This window comes from Mastigoproctus giganteus, chromosome 8 (assembly GCF_048544385.1).
Source record: "Mastigoproctus giganteus isolate SK-2022 chromosome 8, ASM4854438v1, whole genome shotgun sequence".
Classification (NCBI taxonomy): Eukaryota; Metazoa; Arthropoda; class Arachnida; order Uropygi; family Thelyphonidae; genus Mastigoproctus; species Mastigoproctus giganteus.
Genome location: NC_143582.1, coordinates 129,856,677 through 129,880,840, shown reverse-complemented (window position 1 = coordinate 129,880,840; position 24,164 = coordinate 129,856,677). Strand labels below are relative to the sequence as shown.

Below are 24,164 nucleotides of genomic sequence, written 5' to 3'. Positions count from 1 at the left end.
CCACTACTACTACTACTACTTCAGCCAAGGATAACGCTGACTTGCTAGCATCCCACTTTTCTTCCAACTCATGTATTAATGATCTTGGAAAAACACCTCCCACCATTCCCAACACGCTCCATTCAATACCTCCTGTGGTCTTCTGTCAGAAGGATTTTGACGAATATTGATGCTAAGAAACCTCCAGGTCCTGATGGTATTTCTCTATTTGTTCTCAAAACTTGTGCTCCTGAACTTACCCCTGTTCTGTGCCGCTTTTTCAATTTCTTATTCCAAAGGTGTTTTTCCTTCTGCTTGAAAATTTGCTCATATCCAGCCAGTTCCAAAAAAAAGAGTGACAAATCCCTCCCATCCAATTATCTTCCCATTAAAATTACTTCTAGTCTTTCTAAAGTAATGGAGAAATCAATTAACCTAGAAACATTCCTTCTGATCAACAATTATCAGTATAGATTCCGCAGTTGGATCCACTGGTGATGTTCTGGCTTATGTTACCCATTTATGGACTAATTCAATGAAAAAGTTCAATGAAACACAAGTAGTTGCTCTTGACATCTCAAAAGCTTTCGATCACGTTTTTCATAAATGTCTTCCAAACAAGCTTCCATCTTATTAGCATTAGTAGAGGCATATGATGCAAGAAAGCAAGCTTATTCAGCATCAGCCAAAAAAAAAAAAAAAAAAAAAAACAACCACTACTCCCATTTCACCCCTCAATTCGTTCGAAATACCTGTCCAGCTGAGCCTTAAATTTGTTTAGGCTATCAACTTCAACAACAAGCGATGGAAGTCTATTCGACAAACCAACTGCCCGCTGGCTAAAGGCGAATTTCCGCACATCTATCCGACATCCGTCCTTCCTCAATTTGAATTTATGCCCTCTCAGGTGATTATTCTGAGCAAGAGGAAGAATCCCATCGGCATTGAGCATGCTCAAGCCATTCAAAGCCTTGTACACCTCTATCAGATCACCTCGGGGATGCCTAGTCTCCAGGCTCTGTAATTTGCAAAACTTAAGCCTTTCTTCGTAAGAGCAACCCTTTGTTCCATTCACTAATCTTGTTGCCCTTCTCTGTACTCGTTCCATCAGCTCTACATCCTTCTTGAAATGATGCCTCCAGACCTGTATACAGTACTCAAGGTGTGGCCTGACCAATGCCTTATACAAGGGAATAATCACATCCCTGTCCCTGCTAGAAAAATTCCTGTATATCATTGACAAGACACCATGAGCTACCCTTGCAGCTCGTCTGCACTGCTCAGAGAACTTCATATCTGCCTGCACAATTACCCCCAGGTCCTTTTCATTCTCTACCACTGTCAGCGTAGTACCACAGAGTTGATACGTTGATCTGGGGTTACTGTTTCCCATATGTAGTACTTTACATTTGTCAATGTTAAACTTCATTTGCCACCTCTCAGCCCATCTGCTCAACCTTTCCAGATCCTGTTGCAGCAGCATAGTATCAGTAGTGTCCTTAACAACCCTGCCAACCTTTGTATCGTCTGCAAACTTGGACATTAAGCCTGATACACCATCATCAATATCATTTATAAATACAGAAAACAACAATGGACCCAACACTGAACCCTGAGGAACTCCACTAATAACATTAGTCCACGTTGAGCAGTGTCCATTGATTACCACTCTCTGTCTTCTGCCACTCAACCATCCCTTTATCCATAGCAGCAATTTGCCTCGAATGCCAGACTTCTCCAATTTGTGCAGCAGTCTTCCATGCGCAACAGTATCAAAAGCCTTTCTAAGATCCAAATATATAATATCAAAGTTATTCCCTGCATCCAGTTCTTTTGTGACTACATCATAGTATCCAATCAAATTGGTCAGACAAGACCTGCCCTTAACAAACCCATGCTGTGTCTGAGCTATAACTGAATTCTTGTCCAGATGATCCTGCAGTGCTTCTTTAACCAGTGCCTCCATTAATTTTCCTGGAACCGAAGTTAAACTAACAGGTCTATAATTACTTGTGTCAGCCTTTGATCCTCCTTTGTGAATTGGGGTTACATTTGCACATCTCCAGTCCATGGGTACCTCCCCTGAGTCCAAAGAAGCTCTCATAATTATGGCTAGGGGTTTGCTTACTTCCTTTGCTGCCTCTTTTAATATAACTGGATAGATCCCATCCACCCCGGGTGCCTTTTTTATGTTTATCCTCAACAATTTCTCCTCCACTTTCCTCTCAGTTATTAGAAAATCATCTAGCTCACTGCCAATGTTTACTTCACCTACGACATTCCCCTTCCTGAATAACTCCTCATGTGTGAATGTAGATGCAAAATACTCGTTTAGATTGTTAGCCACCTGAGCTGGATCCTCAACTGTTGAACCATCAACATCCAGTGGACCAATCTGATTCATCCCTTTGCTTCTTGAGTTTAAATAGGTAAAGAACTCTTTTCTGTTTTTCTTTGCATCCTTTGCCAAGGATTTCTCATAATCTGCCTTTGCCTGCCTAATCTCCTTTGTGACTTGGTTACAGACCAACTTATATCTATCATAGGCTTCCACGTCACCCATTAATTTGTATGTATCCCATGCATTTTTCTTCTCTGCCATATGTCTCATTAGTTCATCTGACAACCATTTAGGCCTGAACCTTGAACAATATTTCTTGGTTGGTATGTAAAGCCTGGTAGCTTCCAAGATTAGTTCCTTGAATGCTTCCCATTTTGAATTTGCTGTTGGTAACATCATCAGTTGGTCCCACTGTAATGGTTTGCCAACTGCTTTTTGTAATTGGTTATCCAGTTTTCTCTCTGACCACTCACTTAGGGTGATGGTAGATGGTTCTCTGTCTTCTAACTTCTCCACTAATGCTGGTATCCCCTAAGGTTCAGTTGTTTTCCCCACTCTTTTCCTCTTGTATATTAATGACCTTCTTCCATTGACCGGAAATCCTATCCATAGTTTTTCTGATGATAGCACATTGCATTCCACTTTCCAGTTTGAGAAACCTTGCCCTGCTCAATCAGCTTCAAATTCTCGAATATCTGCTACCAATTCCTTAAATGCCAATCTCCAGTGGGGAAAAGACAACTTAGTTGATTTCAATCCTTCTAAAACTCAGTCCTGTCTTATATTTTGTAAGAAGGATTCTTCTGCTCCTATGCTTATCTTTGGTGACACTCCAATTTCTAGGCATGATGACATATCTCTTTTGGGGATTACCCTGACTTCTAATCTCTCTCTTGGCACAAGCACATTACAAATATTGCTTCCTCTGCATCTAAAAAACTTGGTTTTCTCTTTCACTCTCAGCATTACTTTTCTTTCAAACAGCTGTTCACTCTGTACAAATTGCAAATCTGCCTTACCATGGAATATTGTTCTCACATCTGGGACAGTGCCCCCAAAACTTCTCTCAGGCTTGTAGATTCTATTCAGAAGGGGCAGTTAGGTTAATTAATGACTTCTATTTACAGAGTCTCTCCACTCGCTGCCTCATAGACGTACTGTTTCTGCTGCATGTCTTTTCTACAGATACTTCCATGGGAATTGTTCTTCTGAATTGGCTTCTATAATTCCTGCTCTCTCTCTCTCTCTCTCTCTCCTTTTCAAAACAGTCTGAACACATGCTGCCAACATCCACTTACTGTCCAATTTCAAATAACCAACTTTTCATCTTCCCCGTTTATTCATTCAACTGCCATTTTTAGGAACAACCTTCTTTCATATGTATTTCCTAAAAATTACAGTCTACAGAAGTTGAAGTCTAATATAAACAAATATCTTCTTTCGTCTTCTTAACCTCCAACCTATGCACGGTACTAAGTGCTATTGGTTCTAATACCACTCGTGTTTGGAATTTTCATAAAAAAAAAAAAAAAAAAAACTTAGGTAAGCCCCTGAAAAAAAAGTTCCTCAACCAATTCATATAGCATTTGGAATCTCATACTGTGATATCTAGGAATCAGTATCGTTTCTGAAAAAAAGATCAGGCCATATGGCTAGGATTGATTCTAATATACTGTTATTCAAAATGAACATCTTGTCATGGTATGACATCAAAAAACATTTTGATACCACCTGTTGCTGTGGCTTCCTTCATTATCTACTTGACATAGACTTTAGAATTAACTGGCAATAATTATACACTGTTCACTTTGATTGGTGCCCAGTACCTACATTCTTGGGTGCCTCCGTAGCCAGGTGGGCAGAAGCGGCAGTGCGTAGCACATGCTTCTTGATTAGACCAGGGTTCGAGCCCGTGACCACCAAATACGGAGGATGTGGAAAGGTCAGGAAATGAGCACCGCATATCCTCGGAGCAATATGGCCTTAGTTGATGTTGACTGCTACCTATCAGCTTCCAAATCTACAACCAGTTCATTTCTGCAAAAATAAATATTACTGCTGGAGCTCAGCTGATCCCACCCACTAGCAGTATTCATTTCTGTCTAGGTCTAATACTATTTACTATACCTACTTCCCAGAGATATAGTGCTAACTAAAGCATGCTGTATGAAGAGTTGAATATATTGAAAGTTATCTCCTCTTTTATGACTTGTGGGGAGGGCTGATCACTATATAGACTTTTTAAAACTTCTTTAGATTAAGATCTAGATTACATGCTTTCTAGTTGGACTCAACAAGAAAGTCTGTGTTGGGGTGAACCACAGTGCTTGAAGGATTGCCCTAGGCACATTTAAAATGTTGCCAGTTCAAAATGAGTGGCAGAGGTGCATGCCAAAATCCAGTTTGTTATCTGAAAGAAGTTTGAAAGAAGATAAATTAATGAACTATTCAAGAAGAATGGTTTCTGAATCATAAATGAAAGCAATCCTAAATATTCCAATCAAGCTGATAAATCTTGGCATGTTCATCTCTTTTGATTTGAATAAAGCAGTTTGCTTGTCAAACATTAGCATAACATTTTAAATGTTATACTAATGTTTGAAAATTCAAACATAGCCCCTCAATCCAACTTATCTCATATCCATCTACTAATGTCTTTACTCCTATATATGTTGAAGAACACTATGAGCAAATTTGTATTACCAACACTTTTGAAATCAACCTCTGTTTCGGAAGTTCATTTTTGCAAATGAACAGAATTTTCAAGTTTCTATTGAAAAATTATGTTCCTATCAATGTTTAATAGGATAGACTTCATCAATGGTAGTGCATTATTATCATATTTGAAATTTGCACAGCTGCATCTCTACAGATGCAGCTGTGCAAATTTGTCTTGTTTTTTTTACTGTTCATAAGAAATTTACCTTGGGCAAAAATTTTTAAAATTGAGTTAGTTAAAATAAATGGTTCTGTCTGTTACATACCTGAAATTACAAACAGTTATGTCTATTTCCATAAACAATTGGTGATTGAGTTCCATTTCAAGTCAGGAGAAAAGTGAGCTATCTGGATGCATGAAAAATTGAACGAAGTGTACAAGACGCTATTGATACAAGCAATGTTAGATGACTTGCTCATTCTAAAGGAGTCACTGACATTTGTGACTGGCCTAGGAGTGAAAGCCCAAAGCCTTTTATATTGAAGAAAACTCTAAGATTTTGGATGAATTGATTCAGAAAGCAGAACAGTAATCAAATGTGCAATGATGCAAACATTAGATTGTTTAGAAGTGTATTAAAATTTTGGAGACATCAGATTATTGGAAAATATGCTGCAAAAACCAAGTTGCACTTTTGCTACTGAGTTTTTGGATGGCCTTTTTCACCCAGAATTGAAAACTACAGGATTGGGAAAGGCAGAGAAATTTATGGGCTTTCTTCCCACCATAATTGAATTAATCAGCCACTGGCAAAGGTTTCTTGACAAAATGTTCGATTTTTCTTCAGTCAAATTGCAAGAAAATGGTTCTAAAGTTAGTTGTTTCATTCCAAATAGATTATAAACTCTACGTTGCATCATGACACAAAGTGTAAACTGTATTTGCTGTCTAATGGCACCAGGAGTTCCCCCCACCAGCTCCGCATTGTATACGTTGTTTGTGTAACACAGCACTCTGTGAAGGCCAGAGATTTTCAAAAGTGTGTGAGGGGAGTGGAATAGGTGTGGTGTTATGTACCGTTGTTCTTCTGACCTTTTAGCCTTCGGGCCCCTATTTGGACCCACCACTGTCTGCATCATGATGCAGTTAACATATTAATAAGAGAAATGAAATTCTCCATGCAAATTTGCCACTATCTGTTGCAAGAGTGCAGTAATTAAGGGAGGCAGCCAAGGAGTTTAGGAAACACTTTGTCATAGTAATGAAAGTGTAAGGAGTGCAATTACTAAGGGCAGTGGGCAATAATGGAGGTAAGCAAATCCTTAGCCATAATTATGAGATCATCTATGGATTCAGGTGAAGCTGCCCTATCAATTGAAGACGTGTGACTGCATTCCCATTTCATGAAGAGGATGCAAAGGGTGACATGAGTAATTACAGACCTGTAAGCTTAACTTCTGTTCCATGGAGTCACTGGCTAAAGAATTAATGCAGGACCATCTAGTTGCAGTTATTATGCAGTCATAGCATGGATTTATTAAGGGGTGATCTTGTCTGACCAGTTTGATTGGATTCTGTGATGCAGTAACAGAGGAACTGGATGTGAGAAATAATTTTGATATCATATATTTGGATTTCAGAAAAACATTTGATACTGTTGGTTAAATATGTAACTAGACTAGTAGAACTGTGACAGGCATTGACAAGTTTATTTAAAGAAGAGGTTAAAAAAGCCCATATGAAGCTCAGAATTACCAATTTGAAAAGTAGACATGATCGGTAGTGAGTGAGTGCCACTACCTCATCTTCAAATCCCTTTCATTATCTAAAAATTCTAAAAGAAGACAAATTGGTGAACTCAAGAAAAGGAACTGAATTTTCTACTCATGCTATCTTTACTATTGTAGAAATTCTGTTCAAGTCTCTCTCTCTTTCTTGAATATAGCAATTTGATTGTTTCTTTTAAATGTTATGCCAATGTTGGAAAATACAAACATGGTTCTTGAGTCCAATCTACCTTATATCTGTATTTCTGTCTCTCCTTGATATGTTGTAAAATGTTATATACGAATTACTTTGCTCACTGTGTAACCAGAAATTTTAAGTAATTTTATTGGAGATGTCAGTTTAGCTGAGTTATCCTGAAAATGATAAATCTGTATACCTACTTTTAAATCTATTTTCTAACTCCACAGCAGCAAGTGCAGTTTGGCTACTATAATAGTAGTAATGGCAAGTGATGCAAGAAATCAACCTTATGTAGCATCAGCCAAAAAAAATAACCAGTTCGCCCATCCATACCCCCAAGAATTTGTCTAGTTCTTCTTTCAATTTATTCAACCCCATCTGCTTCCACAACAACAGATGGAAGCCTGTTCCAACAAACAACCACCTGCTGACTGAAGGCAAACTTCCATGCACATGTCCTCTATCCTGCATCCATCCTTCCTCAACTTGAATTTATGCCCCCCTCCTCATGTGTATAGTCTCAGCAATTGGAAGAATACCATTAACAAATTAACATTCAGCTTACTCAATCCATTCAATCCTTGAATGGATTGAAACACCTTAATCTGATCTTCCGGCAGGTGCCTTGTCTCTAGATGCTGCTTTTCTAGATAAGAGCACCCTTTTGTTCCCTTCACCAATCTGGTTACCCCTCTCTGCTCTGTTCCAGCAGATCTACATCCTTCCTAAATTGAGGCCTCCAGACCTGTATGTAGAACTCAAAATGCAGCTTAACACCATGGCCTTATACAAAAGTATAATCATCTCCTTATCCCTGCTAGCAAAGTTTCTGTATATCATTGACAAAACTCCATGAGCTGTTCGACAGCTTATGGGATGCAGGAGTTTGCATTGCTCAGAAAATTTCATGTCTGATTGCACAATTACCCTCATGTCTTTTTTTATTCTTTCTTACCCTGAGTGTAGTAAAACACACACACACACACTAGATAAATTACTCTAAGGTTACTGCTACCCATGTACAGTACCTTGCATTTGTCAATGTTAAACTTCAAATGCCATTTCTCAGTTCATTGACCCAATTTTCTTTGATCTTGTTGCAGTAGCTCACCCTGATGACTGTCATTAACTGCCCTGCCAACCTTTGTATCATCTACAATGTTAGACATTAAATCCAACATGCCATCATCAATATCATTGATAAATATTGAGAACAACAATTTACCCAGTGCTGAACCCTGGGGAACTCCACTAATAACAGTCCACAAAGAGTGGACTGTTATCAGTGCCCATTGATAACTACTCTCTGTCTTCTTCCACTTAATCATCCCTTTATCCTTAGTGGTAACTTGCCCTTAATGCCACATTGCCATGGAACAGACATTAAGCTAACAAGTCTGTAATTACTCATGTCGCCTTTTGATCCCTCCTTTATGAATTGGGAATACATTTACACATTTCCATTCCATAAGGACCACCCATGAATCCAAGGATGCTCTCATAGTTATTTCTCAGGGTTTGCTTACTTCCTTTGATGCCTCCCTTAATATAATTGTATACATTCCATCTGCCCCAGGTGCCTTTTTATTTTCATCTTCAACAATTTCCCCTTTATCAAAAAGACATTTATCTCCTCTTTAGAGTTTGTTGAACTCCTCGAATTCACTTTCCTAAAGAATTTCTCATGTGTGAATGTAGATGCAAAATTCCTATTCAGTTTGTTTGCAACCTTAGCAGGGTCATCTACAGTTAGCCCATAGACATAAAGTGGCCCAATGTGATTCGACTTCTTCCTTCTACTGTTAATATAAGCATAGAGGTCTTTGCTGTTTTTCTTTGCATTCTTTGCCAGAGACTTCTCATAATCTGCCTTAGCTTGCCTAACCACATTTGTGACCTGATTACAGACTAATTGGGCAGCAGCAGCAGTGCGTATCACACGCTTCTTGATTAGACTGGGGTTCCAGCCCATGCTCATCAAATATGGAGGATGCGGAAAGGTCAGGGAATGACCATGGCATATCCCTGGAGCAATATGGCCTTAGTTGCTAATGCTCCTAAAATCCAAATAACAAACAAACAAACAGACTAATTTATATCTACCATAGGCACCTCACAATTTATATACATCCCATGCACTTTTCTTATTTGTCACGTGTCTCAGTATATGACATCCATTTATGTCCAATCCTTGAACAGTATTTCTTTGTTGGTATGAACATCCTAGTAGCTTCTTTGATTACTTTGATTACCTGATTACTTTGATTACCTGAATCTGATCCAGGGGCTCATATCTGGTGAGTATGGGCTTGGCACACCCAGGATATCATCAATATCATCATTCTTCTCTTTCTTGGTGATTCCTTTCTACTTCTCTTTCTTTCTCTCTCTCTCAAGGTAATAAGGAAATTTTTTTTTTTTGGCTGGTGCAGCATAAGACTCAGGCTTCCTTATTATTATTATTATTAGTCTCTCCTAATAATAATAATAATTCCCATTTAGAATTTGCTGCTTGTAACAACATCAGTTGAACCCACTACACACAATTTAAAAACTGTCTCAGACCTCTGTAGTCTCCCTTATGAAAGAGAAATCCTTTCTCTTTACCCTTGACAGTAGTCATGTTATTAATTAAATTCCACATTAGTACACTGTGATCGCTGCCACCTAGTGGGTCTTTAACTTTATCAGCAGTGATTTTTTAATTCATGAAGAATCACTGCTGATAACCAGACCAAGTGTATTATTTTCTCTTGTTGTGTCTGTAACGTACTACTGTAGAAAACAGTCATCCAAGAAATCCACAAAAGTCTTGGTAACATGTGAGTGACCAACAAATAACATTTAACATCTGGAAAGTTAAAATCCCCAATGTGAGACATTCTGATATGCTGGACTACTCCATTTCCTTGTATAGCTGTTTGGTATACTCATCACAGTCATTAGGCCTATAACCCACTCTTACTCTCAATTTTGTTTTCCAGTGCTTATATCACACCAAACTGAATCAACATTGCACTCGCCATCTAAGTCTACTGGATGTACTGCCTTAGAATTAATATTCTTTTGAACTAAGAGCATAACCCCTCCACTTTCCCTGTTCTCTCTGTACTTCCTGTATACATTGTATTTACCATATTCACATTCAGCATCATTTATGTCTGAGTGACACCATGTCACTGCTATTCCTACAATGCATGCATTCAATGACTTAATCAGTACTTTGGATTTATTTACAATGTTTCTAGCATAATGTTCATGCAAGTATACATGCACTTGTTCATACTCCTAGTTACCCCAGCACAGCCCATGTATTTATTTGTTCCATGATGACCCACAGCAGGTCCTGAAATTCCAGACACCTTGTTTTCCAGGCTGCTGCATGTATCATTACTAGCAATGCAAGAATCACTTTCATCTCTGCCTGAGGCTTTTGTTAAACTAATGGTCTGTGTATCCACCCCCAAGCTAGCAGTTTTCCGACACACCTATCGCTGCCTCTATAACATCTACAAATATTCTTATACCCCTTCTATTCAAGCATATCCCATTCCTGTAAAAACAGTCTCTCCTATTAACAATCACAGACCACACGGAGAAAAATTCTACCCCATGAGGCCTTGCACATTCTCTCCAGGGCTAAATTGGTTGAAAGGCTCTCAATATGTACTTCCTCCTATCATATCTGGGTAGAATTGCAAACAATTTGAAATTCAATCCTAACTAGCTCCTGTGGTACCAGCGCATTCTGCCTTGAAGATTTCTGCTGTGTTGTCTGATGCACAAGAGTGAGCTCTAGCATTGAGTTGGGCTACTGAAAGCTTGATGGGCTCCCACATTTTAATTCTTTTGAGGACATCTACCCTACTTTTCAAACTCTCATAAATGCCCATCAGAACGCTTAGTTGGCACCTAATTTCTTCACACAACACACACACACACACACACACACACACACACACACACACACACACACACACACACACACACACACACACACACACACACACACTATCTGCTCCTAGCACACACAAAAAGACATCATCCTTGGCTGGATCTTTTAGACCTTTCACAAAAATTTCTGAAAACATTAGGCGCCTCCGTAGCCAGGTGGGCAGGAGCAGCAGTGCGTAGCACATGCTTCTTGATTAGACCGGGGTTCGAGCCCGTGAGCCACCAAATACGGAGGATGTGGAAAGGTCAGGGAATGACCACCGCATATCCCGGAACAATATGGCCTTAGTTGCTAATGCTCCTAAAAACCAAATAACAACAACAACAACAACTGAAAACATTTCACAAGTTTCACATTTTTTAGGATATAATGTGTTTGTTGGAGAATTTCCCCCTTCAGTTCTCCCTCAAGCCACATCACTCCCCTACTTTTTACCTATTGATTTACTGCTCTAGTCTGAAGCATGATTTCCATTTAAATACAATTTAATTAATTAACAATGAAAATTAATAAGATTTAAAAATTTAATTCATTAATTGATAATACTCTAAGCTGATAGATTCCTAAATACAGTGATACATATTATGCTATCTAGTTTTAAGTTATACCTTTTGCTATCAAGTTCAAGATATACATTACTCTATTTCATAACGATTGTAGTGTTAAATTATATCCTTGCTAAAAAAAAAAAAAATTGCTTAGCTAAACAAAAAAAAGATATTTACCCAACAAGTGAATGGAACCTTGGAGCTAGTTATTTATCATAATTAAAACCGTACTATTCCTCTGCACTACTTGTTACATGCTACGATATTCAAGCCAAAACACCGATACAATAGTGTTATGAATAGTAAGTCGTAACTTACAAAATCACTAGTTAAATTTAAAAATAAGCTAACAAACGTGGCTAAGACTATTTAAACTATTTGTAAAACACAATTTAATATGTAAATTAATCAAAAAGACAGTAAAAATTTCCAAAAAAAACTTATCTGTTTCCATGAGCACAAAATTCTGCATCCTGGCACTTATAATCTCATCTGAGAGCCCTTGAATCAATAAATCTCCATACCACTTTCCAATTTTCCATCTTATTTAATCATTTACTACTCACTCCAAATTTATATAACATCTGCTTAGTTTTATAACAGCATTGAGCCTTAGTGTCCTATGGCCTGAGTGTATACTTGAATTTTGAGATCCTCCCCCCCCCCCATCATTTCTTATAATTAAATATAATCATTTAACCATGGTTCTGGGTACTTTAAAAGTAGTGTACCCCAGCCTCCTTTTTCATTACACTGTTTTTGAGGAGGATAGGGATATATTTTGATTGACTGGAATGTCACTATTCACTTTAAGTAGTGTTATAATTTAAAGCGATGGTGCTGTTATAACCTAAATATATTTTTTTCTATTAGGATGGTTTCTTCAGCGGTGAACTTCTAGAAGGAAGAAAAGGCCTGGTTCCATCCAATTTTGTGGAAAAACTTATAGGTTAATAATAATTTTTTTTATAAAGTGTTCATTTGAAAATTTAACTTGGATATCTTTTGTGTTATGAATGAGTGCCAGTTGTTGTTTTTTTTTTTTTTTTTAATTTAAAGAAATATAAAATTCTAAATTATAGAAAACCATGATAACTATCATAGAAATTAGTTTCAATTTTTGACACTTCTTTGCATGTGTAATAATTGGGAATATGTAATTTGCTGTCTATAGGAGTGACCACTCCTTATCCTTATCATAGAAGCCATATCACGATATTTGGGAAATAAATATTTTACTTCAAAATATTTCTTCAAGAAACTGAATAAGTTCTCAGGAAACAGAACAACAAAACACAATCCAATACAGAGAAGCACAGCAACTTGTGATTGAACATAACCCACCAATTGCAAAACTTGTTCTTTGAGTTGCACTTGGATGATGAATTGGTTCTCCAAATATAATTATATTTAAATTGAATGTTATTTAACTTAAGTATACTCATTTGGCAGCTTGCAATCTATTGATTGTATTTTGTAGCTAGCAGATTTTTGACTTCTGTAAATTAACACACTAACTTACAACCCCCCTGATAGAATGTTTTCTGGCTGCCAAACTAAGTTCACAGTTTACAAAATGTTGCAAATCTGTGAAACTCACCTGATCCTTACATGTCCTTAACTCTCTATATCAAATTGATAAAATTCACAATAGCAATCCCAAAATTGAACATTGCACTACTAGGGGCCCCACAAGAGTTTGCAGTGGTTTACCACAGTTTACCAAATTTCTTTCTGGTTCTTTTATTTTATTCAGTCAGATAAACAACATAATCATATTGTGCAACTGGTTTTTTTTTCCCACTATTTTTTTCTGTTATTTCTAGGTTTTTTTTTTTTTTTTTTTTTATTTACATGCTTTGTTTTTCTTTTTTTTTTTTTTTACTATACGTGGTCAGACAATTCATGCTTGTTAACAGGACAGAGTGTTTTTACAGGGATGGGATCCACTTATATAAAGGGGAGTACAAGAATATTTGCTGATGCTGTTGGAGTATTAAGTAGATCAGAAACTGCTAGTTTAGGGTGGAGGATATATAAACTAATATTTGAACAATAGCTGCAAGCAGGGGTGAATTTGATTTCTGCACTACTTCTGTTGGAATAGGCAGCAGTGTGGAAAACAAACTGTGAGGAATTAGCATGGAAAACAAGGTGAGAGGTAATTACAGCGGGTCCTACTGAGGGTCCCCACGAGACAAGTTCATATATGGACTGTGTTAGGGTTACTAAGAACAAAAATGGACACTCATTTATTTGTACTTGTACACTAATGCTAGGAGTATAGTAAGTAGATTTGATCAATTTGAAGGTTATTGGTTAGGTCATTGGTTAGGTTAGGATGTTGGTTGAGTTGGTAATTTGTTATTTCATTGTAGGGATGTAGGTAACTTTGTGCCATTTAGGGAATGTGGAATTTGAATACAATTTGTACAATGTGTACAGAAAGAAAATGTATATGTATGTAGCTTTGTTTTACGACAGTTCTCTAGAATTCCCTCAAACCCACCTTGTGACTCTTTGTTGAGCATTCTTGTAAAGGTCATGTATGGTGTGTTGGTTTGTGTGATTAGTGATGTGTTTATGTAGCTGGCTTCTTAGCAACCACTCAAGCAAAAGTCACCTGGAAATCTGCTGTTTGGCTGGAAATTTGCTGTCTGTGCTGTAAAGAAGCGGGCTCTCTTTTCTACAAATTAAATTATGGTTTTAGGGCTGTTCGTACAATCTTAGGATTACAATGAGAATGTTCAGTAAAGGAAAAGAGGAGTTAGGAGGAAGCGATTAAAAATAAATAAAAATAATAAAATTAACCAAAAAATATGTAAAATTAAAATTGCATAGGGTGCAAAATGAAAGGTAGTACTTGAATAGGAAGCATAAAAAAAAAAAAAAAAAAAATTTATCATAAAAGGATTCAAGCCTATCAAATTACATTGCTAAGGAGGTAGAAATTGTATTTAATGCCATTGTGATGGTTTCTAAATTTAGCGGGTGATAGACTAGGCATCTCCTAATGGGGAAAGAGTTGTTGGTAATTGTTGTAGTAGGCACCATGCTTTGACTTGATATAGTCACAGATCCTGTTTGACACTCATTTACATGCAAGTATAAGTAATGTAATACTGCTCACCAGTAGCGTAGCTACCCATGTTCAGGCCCCTACTTAATTAATGAAAATTGCAAAAAGAGGAGACAGCCAAAGACGCTGGGCCCCCTAAAGAGGCGCCTCTGTAGCCAGGTGGGAAGGAGCAGCAGTGTGTAGCACACGCTTCTTGATTAGACCGGGGTTCGAGCCCGTCACCACCAAATACGGAGGATGCGGAAAGGTCAGGGAATGACCACCGCATATCCCGGAGCAATATGGCCTTAGTTGCTAATGCTCCTAAAAACCAAATAACAAACAAACAAACAAACAAACCCCCAATAGAGCCCGGGCCAGGAGGCTTGCCTGCCTACATGGTTGCTACGCAACTACTGCTTGCTGTATGGAGTGCAGATCGCTGGGGCAAGCTCGGTTAATTCAGCCCTGGAGAGATTGCAAAAGGCTCATGGGATAGAATTTTTGTCAGTGTAGTCTGTGCTTGTTAACAGGAGAGATTGCTTCTATAGGGATAGGATACACTTAAATAGAAGAGGTGCAAGAGAGTTTTCTGATGCTCTCAAGGCAGTGTTAGGTGGATTGGAAAACTGCTAGCTTGGGGGCGATTCACAGACTAAAAGGCTAACAGTAGCCACAGGTGGTGAAAGTGATTCTTGCACTGCTTCTATTAGAATGAGCAGTGGCCTGGAGGGTGGGGTACTAGGGTTTCAGGGAATGGTGGGAGTCATCATGAAACAAATAAATACATGAGCTGAGTTAGGGTAACTAAGAATAAGAGTAGGTGAATGTATACTTGGATGTACACCAATGCTAGGAGTATAGTAAATAAATTTGATGAATTTGAAGTACTGGTCAAGACATCAAAGGCAGATATTGTTTGAATTTCAGAAATATGGTGTCACACAAAAATAAGCAATGCAGAATTGGAATTTGGGAAGTACAAGGATTGGAAGGGAGGAGGGGGTTATGCTGTTAATTAAGAAATACATAAAATCTAAGGAAGTGCATCCAGTTGACATAGATGGACCATGCAATGTTGAGTCAGTTTGGTGTGACATAAACATTTGGAAAGCAAAATGAGAGTAGAAGTGTGTTATAGGCCTAATGACTCTAATGAGTATGATGAACAATGGTACAGAGAAATAGAATGGGCCAGTAAATCAGAATGTCTTATAATGGGAGATTTTAACTTCCCAGATATTGACTGGAACTTGCAGGTCACTTCCACACTAGCAAGACGTTTGTGGATTTATTGTATGATTGTTTTCTGCAGCAGCATGTTCGAGAGGCAACCAGAGAGAGTAATACTCTTGATTTGATTATCAGCTGTGATGATTCGTGGATTAAGAATGTTCAGATAAAGGAACCAGTAGGTGGCAGTGATCACATTGTACTGAGGTGGGATTTTCTTAAAGATATAATTAACATTAGGGATAAAGGGAAGGGTTTTTGCTTTCATAAAGGTGACTACAGTGGTCTCAGAGATTTTTTAAATTCTATACAGTGGGACCAACTAGCATTAGCATTAGTTGAGGCATTTGATGCAAGAAAGCAAGTTTATGCAGCATCAGCCAAAAAAAAAAAAATAAATAAATAAAAAATAACCACTTCCACTTCACCCCTGTGTTCATTCGAAATACCTGTCCAGCTGAGCCTTAAACTTATTTAGGCTATCAACTTCCACGACAAGGGATGGAAGTCTGTTCCACCAACCAACCACCCGCTAGCTAAAAGCAAATTTCCTCACGTCTATCCTCCATCTGACTTTCCTCAATTTGAATTTATGTTTATTAGAATTATGATTATTCTGAGCAAGAGGAAGAATCCCATCAGCATTGAGCATGCTCAAACCATTCAAGGCTTTATACATCTCTATCAGATCACCTCGCTGGTGCCTAGTCTCCAGACACTGTAATTTGCAAAACTTAAGCCTTTCTTCGTAAGAGCACCCCTTTGTTCCATTCACCAATCTTGTTGCCCTTCTCTGTACTCGTTCCAGCATCTCTACATTCTTCTTGAAATGAGGCCTCCAGACCTGTATACAGTACTGTAGGTGTGGCCTGACCATTGCCTTATGCAGTGGAATAATCACCTCCTTATCCTTGCTAGAAAAATTCCTATATATCATCGACAATACACCATGAGCTACTCTTGCAGCCCGTCTGCACTGCCCAGAAAACTTCATATCTGCCTGCACAACCACCCCAGATCCCTTTCATTCTCTACCTCTGTCAGTGTAGTACCACAGAGTTGATACTTTGCTCTGGGGTTGCTGTTTCCCATATGTAGTACTTTACATTTGTCAATGTTAAACTTCATTTGCCACCCCTCAACCCATCTGCTCAACCTTTCCAGATCCTGTTGCAGTTGCATAGTGTCAGTAGTGTCCTTAACAACCCTGCCAACCTTCGTATCATCTGCAAACTTGGACATTAAGCTTGATATACCATCATCAATATCATTTATAAATACAGAAAACAATTATGGACCCAATACTGAACCCCGAAGGACTCCACTAATAACATTAGTCCACGATGAGCAGTGTCCATTGATTACCACTCTCTGTCTTCTGCCCCTCAGCCACCCCTTTATCCACAGCAGCAATTTGCCTCCAATGTCACACTGCTCCAATTTGTGCAGCAGTCTTCCATGTGCAACAGTACCAAAAGCCTTCCTAAGATCCATGTGTATAATATCAAAGTTATTCCCTGCATCCAGTCCCTTTGTGACTGCATCATAGTATCCAATTAAATTGGTCAGGCAACACTTCCCCTTAAGAAAACCATGCTGTGTCCGAGCTATAACTGAAGTCTTGTCTAAATAATCCTGCAGTGCTTCTTTAACCAGTGCCCCCATTAATTTTCCGGGAACAGAAGTTAAACTAACAGGTCTATAATTACTTGTGTCGCCATTTGATCCTCCTTTGTGAATTGGGGTCACATTTGCACATCTCCAGTCCATGGGTACTTCCCCTGAGTCCAAGGAAGCTCTCATAATTATGGCTAAGGGTTTGCTTACTTCCTTTGCTGCCTCCTTTAATATAACTGGATAAATCTCATCCACCCCAGGTGCCTTTCTTGTATTTATCTTCAACAATTTCTCCTCCACTTTACTCTCAGTTATTACAAGATTCTCTAGCTTACTGCCAGAGTTGAATACACCTCTGGCATTCCCCTTGCTGAATAACTCCTCATGTGTGAATGTCGATTCAAAATATTCATTTAGTTTGTTAGCTACCTGAGCAGGATCATCAACAGTTGACCCATCGATATCAAGTGGACCAATCTGATTCATCCCCTTCCTTCTAGAGTTTACATAAGTAAAGAACTCTTTGCTGTTTTTCTTTGCATCCCTTGCCAAAGATTTCTCGTAATCTGCATTTGCCTGCCTAACCTCCTTTGTAACTTGGTTACAGATCAACCTGTATCTATCATAGGCTTCTGTGTCACGTGTTAATTTGTATGTATCCCATGCATTTTTCTTCTCTGTCATATGTCTCATTAGTTCATCTGACATCCACTTAGGCCTAAACCTTGAACAATATTTCTTAGTTGGTATGTAAAGCCTAGTAGCTTCCAAGATACGTTCTTTGAATGCTCCCATTTTGAATTTGCTGTTGGTAACATCATCAGTTGGTCCCACTGTATAGAATTTAAATACTGTCTCAGTCCATCGTAGTTGCCTTTACGAAAGCAATAACCTTTCCCTTTACCCCTAATGGTAGTTACCTCTTTGAGTAAATCCCACTTCAGCACACTGTGATCACTGCCACCTAGTGGTTCATTTATCTGCAGATTCTTAATGCATGAAGAATCACTACTGATAATCAAATCAAGAGTATTACTCCCTCTAGTTGCCTTCCGAACATGCTGATGTAGAAAACAATCATCAAATAAATCCACAAAAGCCTTCCTAGTGTGTGAGTGACCAGCCCCCAAATTCCAGTCAATATCTGGGAAATTAAAATCCCCCATTATAAGACTCTCTGATTTACTGGCCCACTCTATTTCCCTGTACAGTTTCTTATTATACTCATCAGAGTCATTAGGCCTATAGCACACTCCCACTCTCAATTTTGATCTCCCGATGCTTATGTCACACCAAACTGACTTGACACTGCACTGTCCAGCGATGTCGACTGGCTTCACTTCCTTGGATTTTTTGTATTTCTTAACTAATAGCATAACCCCTCCCCCCTTCCTATCCTGTCTATCCTTTCTGTAGACGTTGTATTCCCCAAATTCCAGTTCTGCATTCCTTATATCTGTGTGACACCACGTCTCTGATATCCCAACAATATCCGCGTTTAATGCTTTGAGCAATACCTCAAATTCATCAAATTTATTTACCAAACTCCTAGAATTGGTGTACACGCAAGTATACATACACCTGTTCCTATTCTTAGCTACAATAACACAACCCATGTGTGTACTTGTACCGCAATGACTCCCAGCAGTCTCTGAAATATTCTGCAACTTGTTTTCTAGGCTTCTGCTCATTGCAATAAAAGCAGTGCAAGAATCACTTTCACTTCTGCTAGTGAAAGTGATTCTTATTACTTTTACGCATTAGTGTCTAATGTTAATCTATTCATCCTTGTACCCCCCCCCCCAAGCTAGCAGTTTTCTGACCCACCTAACACTGTCTCAATAGCATCAGCAAATATTCTTGTACCCTTTCTATTTAAGTGTATCCCATCCCTGTAGAAGCAGTCTCTCCTGTTAACAAGTACAGACCAGGCTGAAAAAAATTCTACCCCTTGAGCCTTGCACAATCTTTCCAGGGCTGAATTGATCGACAAGGCTCTCATCATATACTCCCTCCTATTGTGTCTGGGCAGAATTGCAGACACTTTCAAATTCAACCCTAATTCACGGGTTTTTTCAACAGTGACCTGTACTTGTTAAGTAAAAGTTTTCTCACAGTAAACACTGAACAGAAAATTGTATGAAAGTGTTTCCAGAAAGTGCACAGTTTGCAGTTCCTGTTCACAGTTTACCTAGCCCAGAAATAATCATGGTGTTCTCTAAATGCATTAAAAGACCCACTAGTGGTCTTTTAATGCATTCAGAGGACACCCACTACCACTAACACATTGAACTGGTAGTCAGATGTTAGCAGAGACCCCCAGCATAAAGAAATAGATATTTCCAGAATATCCTGTTGTTCAAAAAATTACGAAAATTCATACACAATTTAAAGGAAACTTTATTCAATAACACCTTCGGTGATCTGTAGAACAACATTAACAAAATGATTTGAACACAGAGCTACACAGGAGCTGACTGCATACCATTCTCACAGAGGTGGATTTAACGGCGGGCGCACCGGGCGCACACCCTGGGCCCCGACCTCTGAAGGGCCCACACAAAACCCCAACTTTATACGCAAAACTCCAACAAATTAGTTTAACATATTAGTTCAACTATAATAATATGTTCAACTATTAGTTCAAAACTTTGTGAATATTATTATGCTATTATTAATTATATTATACATATATTATATTCAAATTTTATTGGAAATAAAACATTAATAGTACATAATATTTTTTTATTTATTTTAAAAAATGTTTAACATGTATTTTTATTTTCCCTGTCTCTCTCTTTTTTTTAAGGGGCCCAATATTTTCTTCTGTGCCCGGGGCCTCAACCGACCTTAATGCGCTCCTGCATTCTCATACAGGAAAGACAAATAGGACAGGAGGGGGGGATTATGGGCTTAGTTAAGAAGCATATTAAACCTAAGGCAGTGCATCCAGTTTACAAGGGTGGCCAGTACAATGTTGAGTCAGTTTGGCATAACATAAGCACTAGGAAAATGAAAATGAGAATAGAAATGCGCTGTTGGCCTAATGACTGCGATGGGTATGCCAAACAACTAGAGTGGGACAGTAAATCAGAATATCTTGTAATGGGGGATTTTAACTTTCCAGAAATTGACTGGAATTTGTGGGTTGGTCACTTGTACGCTAGCAAGACTTTTGTGGATTTATTGGAGAATTGTTTTCTACAGCAACACATTCGACGGGCAACCAGAGGGAGTAATACTCTTGATCTGATTATTGGCAGTGATTATTCATGCATTAAGATTTGCAGATAAAGGAACGACTAGGTGACTGATCACAGTTTACTGATGTAGAATTTACTCAAAGATGTAACTACCATCAAGGGTAAATGGAAGGCCTTTTGCTTGCGTAAAGATGACTACAGGGGTGTCAGACAGTTTTTAAATTCTGTACAGTGGCATCAACTGATGATGTTGCCAATGTTGAATTCTAATTGGAAAACTTTCAGGGACTTAATTTTGGAGGCTACTAGGTTTTTCATTCCAATTAAGAAATACTGTTCAAGGTTCAGGCCTAATTGGATATCAGGTGAATTAATGAGGCTCATGGCAGAGGATAGAAATGTATGGGATGCATATAAATTATCAGGTGACACATTAGCCTATGGCAGATATAAGCTTGTCTGTAATCAAGTCACAAAGGAGGTTAGGCAAGCGAAGGCAGATTACAAGAAATCTTTGGCAAAGGATGCTAAGAAAAACAGCAAGGACTTCTTTACTTATATAAACTCTAGAAGGGAGGGCATGAATCAGATTGGTCCACTTGATAACAATGGTTTGACTGTTGGTAATCCTGCTCAGATAGCTGACAAACTGAATGAGTATTTTGCATCTACATTCACACATGAAGAATTCTGTAAGGAAGGTGAGGACAGAAGTTTACTAAACTCTAACAGTGATGTAAATGATTTTGTAATAACTGAGAGCAAAGTGGAGGAGAAATTGTTGAAGTTAAACATATAAAAGGGACCTGGGGCAGATGGAATCTATCCAGTTATACTGAAGGAAGCAGCAAGAGAAGTAAGCAAACTCTTAACCTTAATTATGAGAGCATTGTTATATTCAGCAAAGGTCCCCATGGACTGGAAATGGGCAAATGTATCCCCAATTCACAAAGGGTGAAATAATTATAGACGTGATAGTTTATCATGTGTTCCAGGGAAAATAATGAAGTCACTGGTTAAAGAAATGATGCAGGATCACTTAGACAAGACTGAAGTAATAGTTCAGCTACAGCATGGGTTTGTTAAGGGGAAGTCTTATTTGAACAATTTGATTGGATACTACCATGTGGTCACAAAGGAACTGGATTCAAAATATAATTTTGATATCACATACTTGGATTTCAGAAAAGCTTTTGATACTGTTGCACATGGAAGACTGCTGTACAAATTGGAGCTGTATGGCATTAAGGGCAAGTTGCCACAATAGGTAAAGGGAAAGTTGAATGAGAGAAGGCAGAGAGTGGTAAGAAATGGACACTGCTCTACGTGGACTAATGTTATTAGTGGATTCCCCCAGGGTTCGGTGCTGGGCCTATTGTTGTTTAGTATAATTATCAATGATAAATACACTAAACATATATATATATATATATATATATACATATCGATGATATGTGTATATCCAAGTTTGTAGATGATATAAAAGTTGGCAGCATTGTAATGACAGTAAAGACTGAATGCTACTGCAACATGATCTAGAAAAGTTAGTTAGACGGGCTGAGAAGTGGCAACTGAAGTTTAATATTGACAAATGCAAAGTACTGCATATTGGTAGCAGTAACCCAAGAGAAAGTTACCAACTATGTAATACTACACTTAGGAAGGTGGGGTGGAGAATGAAAAAGACTTGGGGGTAATTGTGCAATCAGATATGAAGTTCTCTGAGCAGTGCAGAGGGGCTGCCAGAGCAGGTCATGGAGTTTTCAATGATATATAGGAATTTTTCTAGCATAGATTAGGAGGTGATTAATCCTTTGTATAAGGCAATGGTTAGGCCACACCTTGAGTACTTACTGGTCTGGAAGCTTCATTTTAGGAAGGATGTAGGGTTGCTAGAATGAGTACAGAGAAAGGCAACAAGATTGGTTAGTGTAACAAAGGAATGCTCTTACGAAGAGAGGCTTAAGTCCTGCAAGTTGCAACATCTGGAGACTAGACACCTGTGAGGTGATTTGATTGAGGTGTATAAGGCCTTGAATGGTTTGAGCAGGCTCAGTGCTGATGGGATACTTCTGCTTGCTTCGATTAAGAACCTGAGGGAGCATAGATTGAAATTGAGGAAAGACAGTTGTAGAATAGATATGTGTGGGCGCCTCCATAGCCAGGTGGGCAGGAGCGGCAGTGCGTAGCACATGCTTCTTGATGAGACTGGGGTTCCAACCCATGCCCATCAAATATGGAGGATGCGGAAAAGTCAGGAATGACCACCGCATATCCCCAGAGCAATATGGCCTTAGTTGCTAATGCTCCTAAAAACCAAATAACAAACATAACAAACATGTGTAAGTTTGCCTTTAGCCAGCGGGTAGTTGATTGCTGGAACAGACTTCCATCTGTTGTTGTGAAAGTTGATAGCTTAAATACATTTGAGGTTGAACTGGACAAATATTTGGAGTGACAGGATGGGTGACATGGGAAGGGGTTTTTTTTTTTTTTTTTTTGGTTGCTTTCTTGCATTATATGCCTTAACTAATGATAATACTAATGCTAAACTATACAGAGAATAAAGTGGGCCAATAAATTAGAATGTCTTATAATGGGGGAATTTTGACTTTCCAGATGTTAATTGGGATTTTCGGGTTGGTTACTCAAACTCTAGCAAGACTTTTGGATTTATTGGATGACTGTTTCTACAGTATGTCAGAGAGGCAAAATGAGGAAGCAGTACTCTTGATCTGGTTATCAGCATGTATTAAAGATCTGCAGATAAAAGACCCACTGGTGGCAGTGATCATAGTGTACTAATATGGAATTTACTTAAAGACATAAATACTATAAAGGGTAAAGGGAAAGGCTTTTGCTTTCATGAGGTTGACTACTGTGGTTTCAGACAGTTTTAAATTCTATGAAATGGAACCAAGAATTTACCAACATCATATTCTAAATGAGAAGTATTCAAGGGAAGTTATTATGCCTTTCATACCAACTAAGAAATTCTTTTTAAGGCTTAGACCTAAATAGATGTCAGATGAGATTCTTAAGAGACTTGAGGCAGAGAAGAAAAATGCATGGCTTGCATATAAAGTATCAGGTTATACAGCAGTCTACTTTAGATATTATATCGTAACTTGCCGCCATTGTTATACGATACGTTATATCCCGAACTAGATAGCGATAGTATAGTATAGTATAGTATAGTATATAATATAATGTTAATTAATCAGTAAAATCTATTAATTTTGTTAAACTTCGTTGTCAATTAGATTGTACTTTTAACTAAATACATATAACGACTTAGATTACAAATTTAACATAATTAATTAATACATAACTTGATACGGAAGTTATATAAATGGAACTCGTAGATAATACTTGATACTGAAAAATATATATAGCGTTATAACTGTATTGGGATACAAGTTCAGGGTTATAATTTTGTACTGGAATTGAAATTTTATTGAAATTAAACCGAAATCATGACTGAGACCAGAGCAGCAAAGAAAAAGGCTCAAGCTAATGGGAGTACTGTGGCTCAGAGGAGAACTGAGTGGGGGGGAGGGCAGTTGCCCTCTGAATCACAACCTTTTAAAATGCACTGCTTCC

The 24,164-nt window shown here is 38.2% G+C and overlaps 1 protein-coding gene across 1 annotated transcript in view; it reads left to right on the top strand.

Moving 5' to 3' along the window:
• The window catches only part of LOC150081819 (RIMS-binding protein 2-like), a 1,020,459-nt gene that overhangs the window by 428,719 nt on the left and 567,576 nt on the right, over positions 1–24,164 (top strand). The window contains exon 12 of the mRNA XM_090380329.1: positions 12,324–12,399. Within this exon, the coding sequence (XP_090236455.1) occupies positions 12,324–12,399 (76 nt within the window). The remainder of the gene's footprint in view (positions 1–12,323; positions 12,400–24,164) is intronic.